This window comes from Hypanus sabinus, chromosome 6 (assembly GCF_030144855.1).
Source record: "Hypanus sabinus isolate sHypSab1 chromosome 6, sHypSab1.hap1, whole genome shotgun sequence".
NCBI lineage: Eukaryota > Metazoa > Chordata > Chondrichthyes > Myliobatiformes > Dasyatidae > Hypanus > Hypanus sabinus.
Window position 1 is genome coordinate 63,710,699 of NC_082711.1, and position 19,758 is coordinate 63,730,456.

General features: G+C 40.5%; 1 protein-coding gene across 17 annotated transcripts in view; it reads left to right on the forward strand.

Moving 5' to 3' along the window:
* The window catches only part of LOC132395540 (uncharacterized), a 135,418-nt gene that overhangs the window by 72,851 nt on the left and 42,809 nt on the right, over window positions 1-19,758 (forward strand). For 7 of the 17 annotated variants that reach the window (XM_059972308.1, XM_059972311.1, XM_059972306.1 and 4 more), the window contains one exon: window positions 12,932-14,134. The exons of 8 other annotated variants lie outside the window; for them this stretch is intronic. In XM_059972308.1, the coding sequence (XP_059828291.1) occupies window positions 12,934-13,743 (810 nt within the window). In that variant the 5' untranslated portion in view covers window positions 12,932-12,933 and the 3' untranslated portion in view covers window positions 13,744-14,134. 2 more of the 17 variants (XR_009512649.1, XR_009512661.1) reach the window with 2 other exon arrangements.

Below are 19,758 nucleotides of genomic sequence, written 5' to 3' on the forward strand. Positions count from 1 at the left end.
CTAACAAGTGATGTTACAAGAAATGGGGAGAGTAACTGGCCGTTCCATGAATCCCCCGACATTTATTGATTCAATCCTTAGAGATGCTTGCGGCTAATCAAAAGCATGGATTGTAGGAAAAGGGCTCCAGAATCAATCAAAAAGTCTAATTGTTCTCCACCTACAATATAAAAAGAAATAACAGGCTCAGAAATTGTTACAACTGGCATGGCACCCCTGCTGTGGAGGTTAGGGATGTTGGCCGAATGTGTTATTTACATTGAACTCAGAGTCGACTGCAAAGGTGGCGGAGTAAGTGGGAATTGACTGTTTTCAGAGTTGCCCTGGCACCAAGGGCATCTTTGAGCCCAGTGGCCAGGCTGCCCGCAAACAAAACACAATCCCTGGAATCGTCTCGTCCCATCTCTCTACTGCATCCACTGTCCCAACTCTGCAAGGTAGTGCTTGGTGTGGGTACAAGTATTTTATCCTCATTTCCTTTAATAGTTCTATTCTTTTGATATTGTAACTGTGTCTGACAAAGTTGTAAAATGGTTATTACTTTCTTCCACCCCCATCCCACACGAGTTGGCAGTGAACATTTCTTTTAACCGTTATAACATTTACGTGATGGTTGTCCCCACCTCTGGTAATCAGGAATAGTTTTGAAATGCATACATACATACATATTCCTTGTATTCATCAATGTTTTTGTCTACCCTCTGCACAAAACTGTGTATCTTACATTAAGATGCAAAGCAAATATTCCCTTAATGCTTCTTGTAGATTAACTCACATTGTGTTCAGATCAACATCATGAATGGCTAAGACAGGTCAATATGCTCTCTAACTCGTTTCCACTTGACATCCCCAAACAGGCACACTTTACTACATATACATCATTGACATTTGGAGTGTGACATTTACAGAGGATTTCCATCTCATTGACAAATCTTGCTACATTCTCCTTAGGATCAGGAGTCGCCTCCAGTATAGCCCGTAATTCAGAACTAGACATGGTCTGTACACTTCGTCTGGTTCTGGAAATACACGCGTATGATATAGACTTGGGTCATGAGATCTAGTACATTTTGCCACAGACCTTCATCTAGTAAGCCAGTATCTCTCTCAAACCCTGTTGTTACTCTCTAGCTTTCAAAATAGTAGTCAAAATCTCAGATGTTGCTGGAGAATTGGCTACCGCTGATGGCCTCCGATAATTGGGAGGAGGCATCTGGTGTGGACTATATGGCAATCGTAATTGGGGATACAGAGGATTACAGTCATCTAATTTGACTTCAGATTCTGGTGCTGTATGTTTAATTTGTTTGTTTCCCCCCCCCCCCCCCCACCCTTCGTCTGGGCTGGCATGGTACCATAGTGGTTTGTTCAGAATCAGAATCAGTTTATTATCACCGGCATATGACGTGAAATTTGTTAACTTGGCAGCAGCAGTTCAATGCAATACATAATCTAGCAGAGAAAAATAATAATAAATAATAAAATTAAAATGATCACTTTACAGTATCAGCAATCGAGGTTCAATTCCAGCTGCTGTCTGTAAGGAGTCTACGTGGGTTTCCTCCAGGTGCTCCGGTTTCCTCCCACAGTCCAAAGATGGTTAGTAGTTTAATCGATCATTGCAAATCGTCCCGTGATTGGGCTGGGGTTAAATCAGGGTTTGCTTGGCAGCAGCGTTTGAAGGTCCTGAAGGGCTTACTTTGTGCTGTATCTCAATAAATAAATAAATCTTTCTGTTCTTTCTGTATCTTTTCTGTCTCAAGATTTTGTTAATTCATTTCGCTTTTTCTATGGAATTCATCTACCTGCTTTAGAATTCCACATCTACATTACGCTACAGTCTTCTCACATTTTCCTTTCTCTAGCACGTTTCTGCAGACATTCGCGTAGACCATTCCACACACTTCTCAACATGCTTAATACAAACATACACTAATGGAGTTCTTTAGAGGCCCAGGAAAGGGGACTTCCACACTACCATTCATGCACATACAATCAGGGTGCACACACACACTCACACACAATCAGGCTTTCACTCACTCACTCACGCACATTTCAAAATTCCTTTTTTTAATAACACACTTCCTGTGCTTTGTGCGGCTGCAACCCATACGACAATACCTTGTGCAGGCTTGAACCCGGACCATGGCAACCTTGTTTCTTTTAACGCTGCAGCTTTCCTACGTTGGTGACGAGGGTGTTGCTGTACCTTGACCAATCCACACAGGAGGAAATTGGCGATTTGGCAGCAGACTCAGTCCCTTGGTCAAATACAATCAGCCGAGGGTTTGGGGCTAATCGGCTCCCAGGCCTAAATTCCTTTCTCCTGTACAATGAAGCCAAGGGTTACCCATCTCGGTTGAAACTCCAAGAACTGTTGAAGTAACTGTCATCGCCCATAATAAAATAAATGAATTAAAATAACTGGGCCAGGAACACCCAAACTCTCATGACTCAAGCGTTCCTTTAGTTTTACTGTGCACCAGGAGAACAGCAAGGGCCTCTGTCACCCACGTGGTTCTGAAGTCTGAACAGAAAACTACAATTTTTATACAGAATTAGCTTATCAGTGACAGATATTGATAATTATAAGTTGTGCATGTCTGAATTCCTTACTCAGCATTCACAATAGAGATGTTAAAGCCAATTGAAATTTCACCAGACAGCCGATGATATTTTGAAGTTAGTAAGGACGACAGAGCAGCCTTAGTTGTTGGTATGTTTCACATCCTTCTGTTATCTTGTCTGTCTACAACATCTGCTATTGTGTAAAGGAAGCTATGTTTTAGGAAAATCTTTCTGGAAGAGTCTCACTACAGGGGCCTCACTCATTTGACTTGAGTACATATTATCTTGTCTGTGATAAATGGAGGTGTCTTCGGTAACTCACTTCAAAGGCCTTGCTTGACTACGACTGTTCCAGACAATCTTTACCTTAATGTGTCTTCTGCAGTGCCAATAAGCAAACTGCAGCAGTTTCAGGTCCTTGTTCAGCGGGAGTTATTCTAGCCATGACCAGCCACTCAAAGCATTTTGTCACGGTGGATGTGAACGCTACCAGGCCGTCACTGTTGAGGCAGCTCACCCTGCTCTTCTTGGGCACCGGTATTTGATGCCCCTTTGAAGTAAGCGGAGACCTCTGACTGCAGCAGGTGAAGATGTCCTTGAGCTTTCCAGCCAGTTGGTCAGCACAGGTTTTCAATGCCCTGTCAGGTGCACCACGGGGGCCTGACACCTTGCGAGGGTTCAACCTCTTGAAGGATGTTCTGCTGTCGGCCTCCGAGACTGTGATCACAGGGTCACCAGCTGCTGCAGGGATTCACACGGAGTTATTTTATTCTGCTTTTCAAATTGTGAATAAAAGACAGCTTGTGCAATCAATGGGTGCTTTTAATCAGATTTAGTATCACTGGCATATGTTGTGAAGTTCACCGCTTTGAGGCAGCAGTACACTGCAATACATAAAAAAACCTATAAATTACAGTAAGTTTATATAAAAATTCAATTTAATAAGTAGTGCAAAAAGGGAGAAAAAAATAGCAAGGCAGAGTTCATGGATTCATTGTCCGTTCAGAAATCTGATGACATGGGAAGAAGCTGTTCCTGAAATAATGACTGGGGTGATGTTGGGCTGCTGTACCTCCTGGATGGTAGCGTAGGATTTTGTGAATAAAACATGTGATAGTCTTTTTTACACGCTTCACAAATGCCAAAGCCCTTTACTCCCATTACAAACAAACCAAACCTTACACTGACATCATCACGTCAGACACCGTCAACGCAACCACTCAGTGATGGAGATTGTGAATTATATAGAACAGTTTCTATTATGAACAGTATGTGTCATCTGACACACACATTACCCTGCACAGGTGCCCCCACACCGCCAGAATTCACCAAAACTAGCATTGTCAGTCTGTCCGGAGCTTGTACGAGCCACCTGTCTCAGGACCTATTTGGAATAACCGTAGGTGTGCCAGACTGGTCTAGGGGTGTGCTGACTTGCTCATGGTCATGGCGTGATGCAGGGAGTATGGTAGTGGAACTATCCAGGTCTTGGTGGGCTGCCTTAAAGTGATTTTCAGAAATATATTCAGTTTTACCCTTCCTGTCTATACTATACCCTACTATAAAAGTCTCTTTGCCCTGTTCCAAAATGCAGAATGGGCAAAACGCTAAAGGGCCTAAGGGAGTGTTGATGTGCATCATGGCAGATAAAAACTAATGAGGTAGAACATAGGTCAAATGGAACCCAAGAGTTTTGTATGCTCTGATGGGAGCAGGAATAGGTGTAAGTGAATTGAGTGTACTGAGAAGGGTGGAATGCTGCTGAGAAGCTGACCAGGTGGTTATGGTGCCAGGAATTACATCACAATTATAGGCCATATCTTGGGTAATGATGAGTCTGAGTACAGAGAGGAAATTAAGAACCTGGTGGCATGGTGCAAAGACAATAACCTATCCCTCAATGTCAGCAAGACGAAGGAGTTGGCTGTTGACTTCAGAAGGAGTAGTGAACCACATGACCCCATCTACATCGGTGATGTGCAGGTGGAACAGGTCAAAAGCTTTAAGTTCCTCGGGGTGAATATCACAAATGATCCGACTTGGTCTAACCAAGCAGAGTCCTTTGCCAAGAAGGCCCACCAGTGTCTTTACTTCCTGAGAAAGCTGAAGAAATTTGGCCTGTCCCCTAAAACCCTCACTAACTTTTATAGATGCACCGTAGAAAGCATTCTTCTAGGGTGCATCACAACCTGGTATGGAAGTTGTCCTGTCCAAGACCAGAGGAAGCTGCAGAAGATCGTGAACATAGCCCAGCACATCACACAAACCAATCTTCCATCCTTGGACTCACTTTACACCACACGCTGTTGGAGCAGTGCTGCCAGGATAATCAAGGACACGACCCATCCAGCCAACACACTTTTTGTCCCTCTTCCCTCTGGGAGAAGGTTCAGGAGCTTGAAAATTCGTATGGCCAGATTTGGGAACAGCTTCTTTCCAACTGTGATAAGACTGCTGAACGAATCCTGACCTGGATCTGGGCCATACCTTCCAAATATCCGGACCTGACTTGCACTACCTTACTTTCCCTTTTCTATTTTCTAATTATGATTTATAATTTAAATTTTTATTATATTTACATTGATTTGTACTTCAGGGAGTGCGAAGCGCAGAATCAAATATCGCTGTGATGATTATACGCTCTAGTATCAATTGTTTGGTGACAATAAAAGTAAAGTAAAAGTAAGTAAATCTCCCGGCAACCATTGCGTCTGCCTCTACACCAACTCAACAGCAGAGGACTGCAGGTCTTTTTTTTTTATTTCTGGAGCTATTCTGAGCCCCAGCAGAACCCACGGGAGATGATCATGCCAACAATCGTCGGTCAAGGAAGCCCTCAGAGCAGCCTTTAAAGAACGGTGAAGCCGCTCGCACAGGCCATGGACTGCAGGTCATACACCATGGTGTGACGCAATTTAATCCTGAGGTTCTGGGCCATTGTGGACCATGGGTGGAAGATATATCAGATAGGGTGCGGAACCGAGTGATCCAGTTGTTGATGAATGCCCGTAGCTGTCGTTAATGCTAGAGGGACAACTATGGTAAGGAGATGTATGAAACCATGATGGGGGCTGGGGGGTGGGCAGAGGACCAACCAGGTTACATTGACATGGTGCAAACTGTCCATCAGGGACCTCAAAAAGTGTTGATGGTTAATTTTCACCCACTGACACACAACACAGGCAGCACTCCAGTCTCACACGTCCTTTCTAAAGCTGTGTCGCACAAACTTTAAAGCCACCATTTTCTGTAAGGCCTTCCTGCCTGGATGTGAGAGATGTTAAAAACGGTACACCTCCATTTTGTAGGTGCAATGGGGCCAGAGTGACCGGCTGAGACATCACACAGGCGAGAAATTCCAGTGTCCCTAAATGGGGTGAACTACATATACCTGTCTGGACACGCCCCCTGCTGACTGCTCCTGTGGCTCCTCCCACAGACCCCGGTATAAAGGCGATCAAGGCCTGAGCCCGGCCTCTCAATCTCCAGGATGTAGTATGGTGGTCACTCACTGCTTGTTCCTTCTTCCAGTCAATAAAAGCTGATATCTCGCCTTATGTCTCAGAGTGAGTTATTGATGGTGCATCACTAAACTCGACATCAGCCAACTACATGCCTGTGACTGCTGTCTGGTAAGCCTGGACCTCTGGGTCAATAGCTTGGTTGGCTGCTCTGCCAGTATTGTCAACCCTGATGTGTATGATGTTGAACGTGGGCTATGAGAGATAATGAGCCACAGCATTATTTTTCCCTTCGATGTGTTGTAGGTCATTCATGAATTTTGAAATGTAGGCCAGGCAGCATTGCTGTGTGCAGACCAAAGGTGTGATGCTTGGGTATTCGCGTGCACGAGGGGTTTGTGGTCAACAAACGCTGTGAAATGCCAACCCTTCAGTAGAGAACGAAAACGGTGGACTGCCAGATAAGAGACTGAGAGACATGTGGCCAAATATGCTGTACTTCCCCTCCGGGGGGGTGGGGGGGTGGGGTGTGGAGCAGTGCACAGAGCTGCTGGCTGAAAAAGGTGAGTCGCTGCCACTTGCTTTCAACCAACTGTTCATGTGCAGCACCCACCGCATAGGCTGAGTTGTCAGTAGTGATGGCTGTGGATACATTGGGGAGCTGGTGTGCCAGTAGGGTTGTGTTGGAAAGAGTGTTTAGTGTCATCAAATATTCTGGTCATATCTGCTGACACTCGAGCATGTGATTAGGGCCACCGCCTTTAAGGGCATGTATAAGGGTAAGAGTAAGGTAAGGTCAGCAGCTTGTGTGATAGAAATTCACCATACCTAAAAACTCTTGCAGTGCTTTGATAGTGCAGGCAGTGGAAAGTCCATTTAGCGATGACTTTTAACAGCAGGTGCGTTGCACCTTCTGTGGAGATGCGGTGCCCAATTAAGTTAACAGCCCACGTTGGCTTAAGTGCTTGAAAAGTGTGCGGAAATGTGGTAATTGTTTGGTTTTGCATGCGCTGGTGACAAGTACATTGTTCAGTTAAACAGAAAGAAAATCTGAGTCTTTTAACACGGATGCTGGAAAGTCTGTGCTGCATTTTTCAGCTCAAATGGCATGTGCAGAAACTCAAATAGGCCAAACGGGGTTATAACGGCAGTTTTGGGAATGTCCTCAGCACACACAGGCACTTGGTGGTAGCTCCTGGCTATGTCCACGTTAGAATATTAATCTTTCCAGCTAAACCTACTGAAAAGACTTGACTATGTGGGTTTGGGTAACGATGGGGGGGCAGCAGTGGCTCCGCTAAGGAGGCATCATCTGGGTTATGGACCACATGGAGGGGTAAAACCCAACGGCTATTCAACCTGTGTACAATGCCAGGCATTTCCATGTTAGTAAGCTTAGCCTTCACTCTGGCCGCATGGGCGTGGAGCAGTGAGCCAGTTGTGGAAACGTTGTGTTCGACCCCAGGTTTGTGGAGAATGTGGGCTTGGTGAGGTTTGGGAATTCACCCAACAGGTGAGTGAATTCACGTGAGGTGGTGCATTTGCTAGACTGTGTTGCCGTGGCAAATTTACTGGAGGTGCAGGATAATAACCCAAAGTCCTTTGAGTCCACAAGCAGGCAGCTCTTAAGATTTACTAACAGTCCTTGGGCACACAAGAAATCTGCACCGAGCAGAGGTCTAGCAGCTTTAATCGAGACAAAGTCCCATGTGTAGTGTCCTTCACTGAAGCTGAGCATCACACATCGTGTCCCATGAGTCTGATCCCGTTGCCACTGGCAACTTCCAGTGAGGGTCTGTCGCTCTCTGCCTTATAATCAATGAGCGATGCTGGCAGCACACTCACCCGAGCGTTCGTGTCACACAGAAAGCATTGCCCTGAAAGGGTGTCTGTAATCAACAGCAGTTGACTCTGGCAGCTGGAACCCCCTGTGTTCAGAGTCTAATGTCCCAATGCACTGGTACTGTCAAAGCTTCATGGCAGTCAGCACTTCTTGGTATTTGTGTCAAAGTTCAAAGTACATCCATTATTGAAGTACGTATACATCATACAATCCTGAGAGTTGTCTTCGTACAGGCAGCCACAGAACAAGAACCCATAAAAATACCCCGGCAATCACCCAATGTGCCGAGAGAAAAACAAAACTGTTTATGCAAACAAAAACAGTAAGCAGATAGCATTCAGAATGGAAGCAAGTCCTCAGACATGGAGGCTGGAGGAGCTGGAGAAGGCCACAATCTCAGCCTCTGCCTCAGATTCAGTGCCGAGTAAACATCACGGGGCACTGAGCAGAACTGGATTGACCATCGCCTCTGGTCCTGATGCCCTGTCTTTTCAATCCATCTGGCACAGAGTTTAAATCATTCAAACATCGGTCCTCGCTCTAGGACCTGGACGCTGTCACATAGATTCACTCTGGGCCTGGATCCCATCACCATGTTTCAGCCTCTACTCATCTTTGCCAAATCAGCCCAGGGCTTAGATCAATCAAACCTCGCTCTCAGTTTAGCTGGATGGGTCCCGAATCTGCCTCTCCTCCACTCTGACTTTTCTCTGCTTTGCCCAGCCCTGGCTAGAACATGCCTCAACCTTGTTCCGACTCCTCCATAAGCATGCCTCAACCTCTCTCTGAATGCATCACACACCCACATACATCGACCCCTGTTTCAGCCTCGTTTTTGCAAGTCTCTTCATTGTCCATGGTGATTGTTTACCATAATTATAGAACTAATGTTATTAGTAAAGTATTTTGTTGTATGTTGTGCTTTGAGACCCACCAGTACGCTGTTGCCCACCTTCAGCAGCGCCATTGAAGCGCGTGTGGTGAAAACATAGACTCTGTGTAGTCTGGTTCAAAGCCTTCTTCTGGAGGCTCTGCTGACAAGGCTTACTGAGACAGGGAAAGGAGGAGGATCAATGCAACTCCACCTGGCTGAGTGTAGACTATTGACTATTTTATCAAGTTCCCTATCATCCTTTAAAGGTGTTTTAACGAAGGCTGTACAAACTTGATCAGGCATTTGTTGCATAAAGAGTTCTTGAGCATAAAACCAAGATGGTGTTTGCCTAGGAAAGATACATTGCCCAGGAGAGATAGCATGTGGTCCATTAGTTCTGAAGTCATACCGTCACCCTCGCTGGTAAGGAGAGCAACTGTTTGGCGTGCTCAGACTCAGTCTAAAAGTCTGTATAGGTGAGTTTTCAGAGTGACATTTATCACGTGCAGGTGGATCTTCTGGTAGACTAACTACTCTGGCTCCAGTAGATCTACCTAGTGGTGCTATGACATAGTAAAATTTGATATTGCCCACAGTGATTTCTCACAACATGAACTGGCTTCTGATGGTGCAAAGCACATGGTAATGTGCTGCTCTCAAATCTCCGGCAACTTCAAAACGACTGAGTTGGTTGACATGTCGTTGGGTAGCTCTGGAATCGGCCAAGAGCGAATGGGTCACCAATGTAGGATTTTGTGAATAAACCATGTCAGAGTCGAGTTCTGTGCTTAACTAAAGCTGCAGGCCTTTACTCCTAATTCGAAAAAACCAAAAGCAATCACATTGCACTGATGTCATTATGTTGGACACCATCTCTTACAGTGATCACAACTCAATGATGGTGTTCGTGAATTACGTCAAACAACTTACATCATAAACAATATGTGTTGCTTGTCGCCCATTACGTTACCCTACAATAGCGATGAGAAGAGGGCATGTCCTAGGTGTTGGGGTCCTTAATGATGAATACTGTCATGTTGAGGCAACACCTTTTGAAGGTGTCCGTGAAGCTGGAGAGCCAATTGCACATGGTGGAACTGGCTGGGTTTACAACTTTCTGAGGCTTTTCCTGATCCTGTGCAATGGCTTCTCCATCCTCAGATGGTAATGTAACCAGTTATTTCCTCTCCATGGTACACCTGTAGAAGTTTCGGAGTGTTTTTGGTGACATACTAAGCCTCCTCGAACTCATAATGAAATGTAGCTACTGTCGTGCTTTCTTTGTAATTGCACCCATATGTTGGGCCCAGAATAGATCTTCAGAGAGGTTGACACCCAGTAACTTGAAATGGCTCATTCTTTTCTCTGCTGATCCCTCAATGAGGACTGGGGTGTGGTCCCTTGACTTGCCCTTCCTGAGTTGACAATCAATTCAATTCCCTGGTCTACGTTGTACAAGAGAGTACAAAGTTGTTGCAACACCACTCAACAAGCTGATCTATCTCGCTCCTTTACACCTCATCACCACCTAAAATTCTGCCAACAATAGTTGTGTCATTGGCAAATTTGTAGATGGTATATAGAGATATACAATAAATGTACAGATGGAAATGTAAATAGAGGAATTTTGCATGAAGACGCATTTGGACATGAGCACCTGTGGAATTGAACTAACTCTTAAAAGAGAGATAAGCATTGAACTCATCCATTGGTCTAGATGACCTGTGACAAATTGAGAGCTTCAGTGGCTGAGATGGGAGAGACTGTGCATACACCAACTGTTGCCCAGGAGCCTCACCAGTCACAGTTTTATGGGAGAGTGGCAAAGAGAAAGCCACAGTTGAGGGGGAAAACTCACATGAAATCTCGGCTGGAGTTTGCCAGAAGGCATCTGGGAGACACTGAAGCCAGCTGGAAGAAGGTTCTATGGTCTGATGAAACCAAAATTGAGTTTTTCTGTTGATCAATGTCAAAAAACATCAAATTAAATCCACTATGATTCAACGCTGTTAAATAATAAAACATGAAAATGTCCAAGGGGGATGAATACTTTTTATAGGCACCGTAGATTTGATGCTATTGGACGATAGTCATTAGGGCAGCTCACACTACACTTCTTGGGCACTGGTATAATTGTTGCCCTTTTTTTTTGAAGCAGGTGGCAACTTCCAACCGTAGCAAGGAGAGATCGAAAATGTCTTTGAACACCCTGCTAGTTGTTTGACACAGATTTTCAGAGCTCTACCAGGCCCCTCACCTTGTGAGGGTTCACCCTCTTGAAAGACAGCCTGATGTTAGCCTCCGAGACAGAGATCACAGGGCCACTGCCTGCTGCAGAGGTCCTCCTAGCTATAGTTTTATTCTTCCTGTCAAAGTGAACATAGAAGGTAAATTGAGCTACCATTCATAATGATGGGGTTAACTTTGTATGAAGTAATGGCCTGCAACCCTACCAGAGTTGACATGCCTCTGATATGCCTCCAACCTTGCCTGGAATTGTTCATTGGCTCTTGAAATAACCCTCCGCATGTCATGCCTGGTTCTCCTGTACAGACCTGGGTTGCTAGATTTGAATACCACAGATCTACCCCTTCAGTAGAGTACGAGCCTCCTGGTTCATCCGTAGTTTTTGATTTGGGTGTTGATGAAGGAAGAGCAGTAGATGTAGTGTATATGGAGATCAGTAAGGCATTTGATAAGGTATCCCATGCAAAGCTTATTGAGAAAGTAAAGAGACATGGGATCCCAGGGGACACTGCTTTGTGAATCCAGAACTGGCTTGCCCACAGAAGGCAGACAGTGGTTGTAGATGGGTCATATTCTGCATAGAGGTCGGTCACCAGTGGTTTGCCTCAGGGATCTGTTCTGGGTCCCTTACTCTTCGTGATTTTTATAAATGACCTGGGTGAGGAAGTGGAGGGATGGGTTAGGAAGTTTGCTGATGACACAAAGGTTGGGGGTGTTGTGGATAGTGTGGAGGGCTGTCAGAGGTTACAGCAGGACATTGATAGGATGCAAAACTGGACTGAGAAGTGGCAGATGGATTTCAGCCCAGATAAGTGTGAAGTAGTTCATTTTGGTAGGTCAAATACAATGGCAGAATATAGTATTAATGGTAAGACTCTTGGTAGTGTGGAGGATCAGAAGGATCTTGGGGTCCAAATCCATAAGTTGCTCAAAACAGATGCGCAGGTTGACTCTATGGTTAAGAAAGCATACAGTGTATTGGCTTTCATTAATCATTGAATTTAGGAGCCAAGAGGTAATGTTGCAGCTATACAGGATCCTGGTCAGACCCCACTTGAAGTACTGTGCTCAGTTCCGGTTGCCTCACTACAGGAAGGATGTGGAAGCCATAGAAAGAGTGCAGAGGAGATTTACAAGGATGTTGCCTGGATTGGGGGAGCATGCCCTATGAGAATAGATTGAGTGAACTCAGCCTTTTCTCCGTGTAGCAACTGAGGGTGAGAGGTGACCTGATAGAGGTGTATAAGGTGATGAGAGGCATTTATTGTGTGGATAGTCAGAGGCTTTTTCCTAGGGCTGAAATGGTTGCCACAAGAGGACACAGGTTTAAGGTGCTGGGGAGTAGGTACAGAATGTGATGAGTGTGTGGAACGGGCTGTGGCAACGGTGGTGAAGGTGGATATGATAGGGTCTTTTAAGAGACTCCAGGATAGGTACATGGATCTTAGAAAAATAGAGGGCTATAGGTAAGCCTAGTGATTAATGAGGTTGGGAAATGTTCGGCACAACTTTGTGGGCCGAAGGGCCTGTATTGTGCTGTAGGTTTTCTACATTCAGTAAGTTTTCACAGCTACACACTCGTCCACACAGGATTTAATGAAGTCATTGAGAGCTGTGCATAGTCATTCAGTCTCGAAGATGAATCCCTGAAAACAGTCCAATCCACTGATTCAAAGCAGTCCTACGAACACTCCTATGTTTCTCTTGTCCATATCTTCTTCTTTCCAATGTTTGAAATTGCCTTTGATGCCTCCTATGCTCAATTTGGCTGTCAGAGCATGGAGGAACCATCAGGAACCCCGACACGTGATGACATAGGATCGAGACGCTGGAACCCAGCCCTCCTGTAAAAAAAGTTAATAAATTAATGTTTAAGTGAAGAAAAGTTAATTAATACTTTTTTAAGGTTACTTATAAATTACTCTGGATTGTTTTAAGCTATGCCTCATAAACAGAGGACGAAGAAAATTACTACCGCGAAGACCGCTCAAGTTGGAACAGAATCAAGGCCTACTTCTACTGAAGAACCACGGACTCAGGAACAACACACCACCGGTGAAACAGAAAAGGAGACCGCGGCAGCATCGGCCATTTCTAAAGGGAAAGATCAACGAGAACTGCGCAAGCGTAAAGGAACGAGCATGCGCAAAAGAGAGCAACTAGAACTACAAAACCCAGCAATGACTGAAACCGACAGTGAAAGTGAGTCTGAGAGAGAGCCGGACTCTCTGGAAAAATCAGACGAAGATGGAGAAGAAGATGAAAGTTCCTCTGAAAATACAAAAAAGACTTTGAGGCAAATAATGCATAAATTAGAAAAATTAAATGCATTAAAAGTAATTAAAAGTAACCAAAAAGTAATTAAAGAAAAAATAACAAATATGGAGGCTATGTTTGATAAAATGACAAAGAAACAGGAAAAAATGGAAAAGAAAATTACAGATTTGGATGTCAAAATGGAAGAAATGGATGGAAGAATGAAGAAGATGGAAGATGGTAATGATGCCTGGACATCAGAAAGAAAACAACTCGTGGGAAAAATTGATAAGCTTGAAAATTTTAGTAGACACAACAATATTAAAATTGTTGGACTTAAAGAAGGTACCGAAGGAGAAGACCCAATAAAGTTTTTTCAAAAATGGATTCCTGAAAAATTGGAAATGGGAAAAGAAACTTTAATTGAGATTGAAAGGGTGCACAGAGCCTTAAGACCAAGATCTCAAGATGATCAAATCTGCGATCAATTTTGATAAGATGTTTAAGATACCAGGATAAAGAAAAGATTTTGAGGGCGGCTGCCCAGGGTGCTAAAAGAAGAAAAGGTCTGTTGATGATAGCAGAGAAACCAGTTCTTTTTTATCCTGATATAAGTTATAACCTTTTGAAGAGAAAGAAAGAATTTAATCCAGCTAAAAATGTTTTGTGGGAAAAAGGTTATAAGTTTTTAATGCGTCACCCAGCAACATTGATGATTTTTTTGGAGGAAGGAAAAAGATTTTTTTCTGATTATCAAGATGCGGAGGTGTTCGCACAAAAACTTCCATCTCTTCATTAATTAAATGTAGAGATTTCTAAATGTAATGGTTAAAGATGAAGACAGAGAAAGCAAATGGAACTGATGGACATTTAAGGATGTTATAAGGGAGAAAAGTAAAATTTTAGAAATATTAATTGAGAATAGTATGTTTTTTTATATATACTTTTTAAGTTGCGGGGGGGGGGGCTGGGGAGCTTTGAATCGGTTACTACGGGATTCACGTGTGTAATCATGGCGATTGCCATGACCCGTACAATAGAGGGGGGTAATGTTGTGTTTTTTTTTATTTCACAACATTAGTAGGGGGGTATTTTGTTTTTTTCTTTATTTTCTATTTTTCTTCTATCCTTTTGCCTGGATGATTGGTGGGGACACACATAGCAACATGGAGACTTCTAAAAAGATTTCCCAGGATACAATGAAAGTTGAAAGATTAGTTATTATTATAGATTGGAGTAACATAAATAAAAATAATGACTAATTTATTGAATTTTTAAAGTTTTAATGTTAATGGGCTTAATGGACCAATAAAAAGAAAAAGAATTTTAACATATATTAAAAAAATGAAAATAGATATGGTTTTCTTACAAGAAACTCATTTAACGGATATAGAACATCAGAAATTAAAAAGAGACTGGGTTGGAAATGTTATTGCAGCTTCATTTAACTCAAAGGCAAGAGGAGTTGCAATTTTGGTTAATAAAAATTTACCAATTAAAATACAAAATGTATTAATTGATTCGGCAGGAAGATATTTAATTATACATTGTCAAATTTTTTCAGAACTATGGACTCTTATGAATATTTATGCACCAAATGAAAATGATGTAAAATTTATACAGGAGGTCTTTTTGAATTTGGCTAATGCACATGATAAAATATTAATAGGTGGAGATTTTAATTTTTGTTTAGATCCAGTTTTAGATAGATCAACAAAGGCCATTACAAAATCAAAAGTAGCAAAATTAACTCTATCATTGATGAAAGATTTAAATTTGATTGATATATGGAGAAGAATCAATCCAAAAGAAAGGGATTATTCATTTTATTCAAATAGACATAAAACATACTCAAGGATAGATTTTTTCCTATTATCAACAAATACTCAAGATAGAGTGAAAAATGTGGAATATAAAGCAAGAATATTGTCTGATCACTCTCCTTTAATAATGACAATGATAATAGATAAAGAGGAATCAATTTATAGATGGAGATTTAATTCAATTCTACTAAAACGTCAAGATTTTTGTGATTTTATGAAAAAGCAGATTCAGTTCTTTTTAGATACAAATTTACATTCAGTTGATGATAAATTTATATTGTGGGAAGCAATGAAAGCATATTTGAGAGGCCAGATAATAAGTTATACTTCTAAAATTAAGAAGGAATATATGATAGAAATAGATCAATTGGAAAAAGAGATTTTAAATTAGAAAAAGAATCTCAAAGAAATATGACAGAAGAAAAATGAAGACAACTTATTAATAAGAAGTTAAAATATAATACACTCCAGACATATCGAACAGAAAAAGCAATTATGAGACCTAAACAGAGATATTATGAACTAGGTGAAAGATCACATAAAGTTCTTGCATGGCAGTTAAAAACAGATCAGATTTCTAAAACAATAAATGCAATTCGAACAAAAGTGAATGAAATTACTTATAAGCCTCTAGAAATTAATGAGGCTTTTAAGAATTTTTATTCTGAGTTGTATAAATCAGAATCAAAGAATGATGACGTTAAGATAGAAGAATTTTTATCACAAATAACTCTTCCAAAATTAAATACAGAAGGACAGAAGGGATTAGGTATGCCTTTTACATTGAGGGAAGTTGAAGAAGCTTTGGGATCACTTCAAAGTAATAAATCTCCAGGAGAAGATGGTTTTCCACCTGAATTTTATAAAAAGTTTAAAGATTTATTAATTCCTCCTTTTATGGAGTTAATATATCAAGCGGAAAGAACGCATAAACTTCCAGAATCTTTTTCAACAGCTATTTTAATAGTATTGCCAAAAAAAGATAGAGACCTTTTAAAACCAACATCATATAGACCTATTTCTTTATTAAACACCGATTATAAAATAATAGCAAAAATCTTATCTAATAGATTATCTAAATGCTTACCAAAATTAGTGCATATGGATTAAACAGGATTTATCAAAAATAGGCAATCGGCAGATAATGTAACTCGGTTATTTAGTATAATCCATTTAGCACAAAAGAGGGAGGAAATGAGTGTGGCAGTTGCTTTAGATGCAGAAAAAGCATTTGATAGATTGGAATGGGATTTTTTATTTAAGGTACTGGAAAAATATGGATTAGGAACATCATTTATAAAATGGATTAAAACCTTAAATACTAATCCCAAAGCTAAAGTAGTGACAAATGGTCAAATTTCAACATCATTTCAGTTAACAAGATCAACTAGGCAAGGTTGCCCATTATCACCTGCATTATTTGTGTTGGCAATAGAACCACTAGCTGAATTAATTAGAATGGACCCAGATATTAAGGGTTTCAGAGTTAATCAGGAAGAATACAAGATTAACTTATTTGCAGATGATGTTCTACTTTATTTAACAGATCCATTACATTCACTATGCAAATTATCTTATAGATTAGAAGAATATGGGAAAATATCGGGTTATAAAATAAATTGGGATAAAAGTGAAATTTTACCTCTTACTAAAGGAGATTATAATCAATGCCGATTAATAACTCAATTTAGATGGCCAGCAAATGGTATAAAATATTTAGGTATAAGAGTTGATAATGATATAAAAAACTTATATAAATTAAATTATTTACCACTTTTGAAAAAAATTCAGGAAGATCTTGAAAAATGGATGGCATTACCAATAACATTAGTAGGTAGAGTAAATACTATAAAAATGAATATATTCCCTAGACTACAATATTTATTTCAATCATTACCAATATAATTACCCCAGAAGTTTTTTCAAGAGTTAAACAAATATGTGAGGAAATTCCTCTGGAAAGGTAAGATGTCAAGAATATCGTTGGAAAAATTGACATGGAAATTTGATCTAGGAGGATTACAACTTCCAAATTTTAAGAATTATTATAAAGCAAATCAACTTAGATTTATTGCATCTTTTTTCGAGAAAGATAAACCGGCATGGATTAGAATAGAATTAGATAAAATAGGAAAAAACGTACCAGAAGATTTTATATACAAATGGGAATCTAAATGGATACGGGAAAAGAAAGAATCTCCTATATTAAAACATTTGATTGACTTATGGAATAAGATAAATGTTGATGATGAGACAAAAAAATCTTTATTAGCAAAGAGATCTTTAATTCAAAATAGACTTATTCCTTTCACAATGGACAATCAACTTTTATATAATTGGATTCAAAAAGGGATTAGATATATAGGGAATTGTTTTGAAGGAGGTATATTAATGTCATTTGATCAATTAAAGAATAAATATAAAATATCAAATAACACTTTATTTTGTTACTTTCAATTAAGGGCTTATTTAAGAGAAAAATTAGGTCAAACAATGTTATTGCCGAAATCTAATGAAATAGAAATTTTAATTCAAAAAGGAATTATTAAAAAATTTATATCTTGTATGTTTAATTTGATTCAAAGACAGGCAATTAAACAAGGAGTCCATAAGTCAAGACAAAAATGGGAAAGTGATTTGAATATTAAAATTGAAGAAACAAATTGGTCAAGACTATGTCTTGATAGTATGACAAATACAATAAATGTTCGGTTAAGATTAGTGCAGTATAATTTTCTACATCAATTATATATTACACCACAAAAAATAAAAAAATTAAATCCAAATTTATCGGATCAGTGTTTCCGATGTAACCAGGAAACTGGTACTTATTTACATTCGACATGGTCTTGCTCTAAAATTCAACCTTTTTGGACAAATTTAAGACTTTTACTGGAACAAATTACAGGAACACAATTTCCTCATAATCCAATATTAGTTTTACTAGGTGATATTGAAGGGATAAAACCGAAACTCAAACTAAATAAATATCAGAAAGAATTTATAAAAATTGCACTGGCAGTAGCCAAAAAAGCTATTGCAGTTACTTGGAAATCGGATACATATTTAAGTATAGACTCTTGGAAGAAAGAAATCTATGGCTGTATTCCATTAGAAAAAATTACTTATAATTTAAGAGATAAATATGAAACATTTCTGAAAATTTGGAGCCCTTATTTACAAAAGACAGGATTAAATATATAGTTGCTCTGAAGATGAAACAATTGGTTATTAGGGGAAAGAAATAAATATACATATTAAAGTTATTACGAATTCCATGGAGCATGTGGAGATCTTCCAACAACCAGGCATTCTTTCTTTCTTTCTCTTTTTTTTCTATAGGGCAGTTAGGGGGGAGGGGTTAAGGGGAGGGGGTAAGGGTTATATACATTTTTTTTTCATACTTTACTTTGTAACTTTAAAAATGCAGTAAAAAAAAAGTTTTCAAAAAAAAAGGAACCCCGACATCTTCTGAAGCCAACGTACGAGCTGCCTTCAAGAGGGTGAATTCAAGGAAAGAATCTGGACTGGATGGGGTACCTGTGCTGAAGCTGGCTGGTATGTTCACTGCTATATTTAACCTCTGCTTTGGCAGTCTGTGACGCCCATCTGCTTCAACTATATCGGTGCCTAAGAAGAGTGTGGTGACTTAGCTCAATGACTATTGCCCAGTTACACTTACATCCACAGAGATGAAGAGTTTTGAGAGGCTGGTGATGAAACATATCACCTGAAGGGTGACTTGGATCCATTCCAATTTGCCAACAGCAGCCACAGGCAGATACCCAAGCAAAGGACCATACATCAGAATGCTCTTTCTCAATAACAGCTCAGCATCTAATACCATCAACCCCACAAAACTAATCAGTAAGCTCCAAAACCTTGGTCTCAATACCTCCTTGTGCAATTGGATCCTGGATTTCGTCACTTGTAGATCCCAGTCAGTTCTGGGTCAGAGCTGGAGAAGACTTGTCCTGGACCCAGCGTGTAAGCAGAATTGTGAGGAAAGCATGGCAGCATCTCTGGATAGGAGTCTGCAGAGATTTGCATGACATCAAAAACTTTGACAAGCTTCTATTCATGTGTAGTGGAGAGTATATTGACTGGCTACATCACAGCCTGGTATGGAAACACCAATGCCTTTGAAAGTAAAATCCTACAAAATATAGTGGATTTGGTCTAGTACATCATGGGTAAAGCTCTCCCAACCATTCATCTACATGAAACTCAGTATCCATCATCAGAAATCCTCACCACTGGGGCCATGATCTTTTTCACTGCTGCCACCAGGTAGAAGGTACAGAACTAGCACCATCAGATTCAACAACATTTACTACTCCTCAACCATCAGGATCTTACTTGCCTATCCACTGAGATGTTCCCTCAACCAATGATCTCATTTTAAGGACTCCTTATCTTGATATTTCATGTTCATGTTATTTATTGCTATTTATTTATATTTACAGTTTGTTGTCATCTTCACTCTACTTGATCTTTTATTGATCTTATTCTATAGATTGCTGTATGCTCTCAGGGTTGTATGTGATGATATATACTCTGAAAATAAAATTTACTTTGACTTTGTGTGCATTGCCGTAATTATCAGCTATTGGGTAGTATCAGTGGTTTTATAGAATACTCTTAGCAGAGTGATGAAAAGCAAGGTGATACAGACTGCAGTGAGGT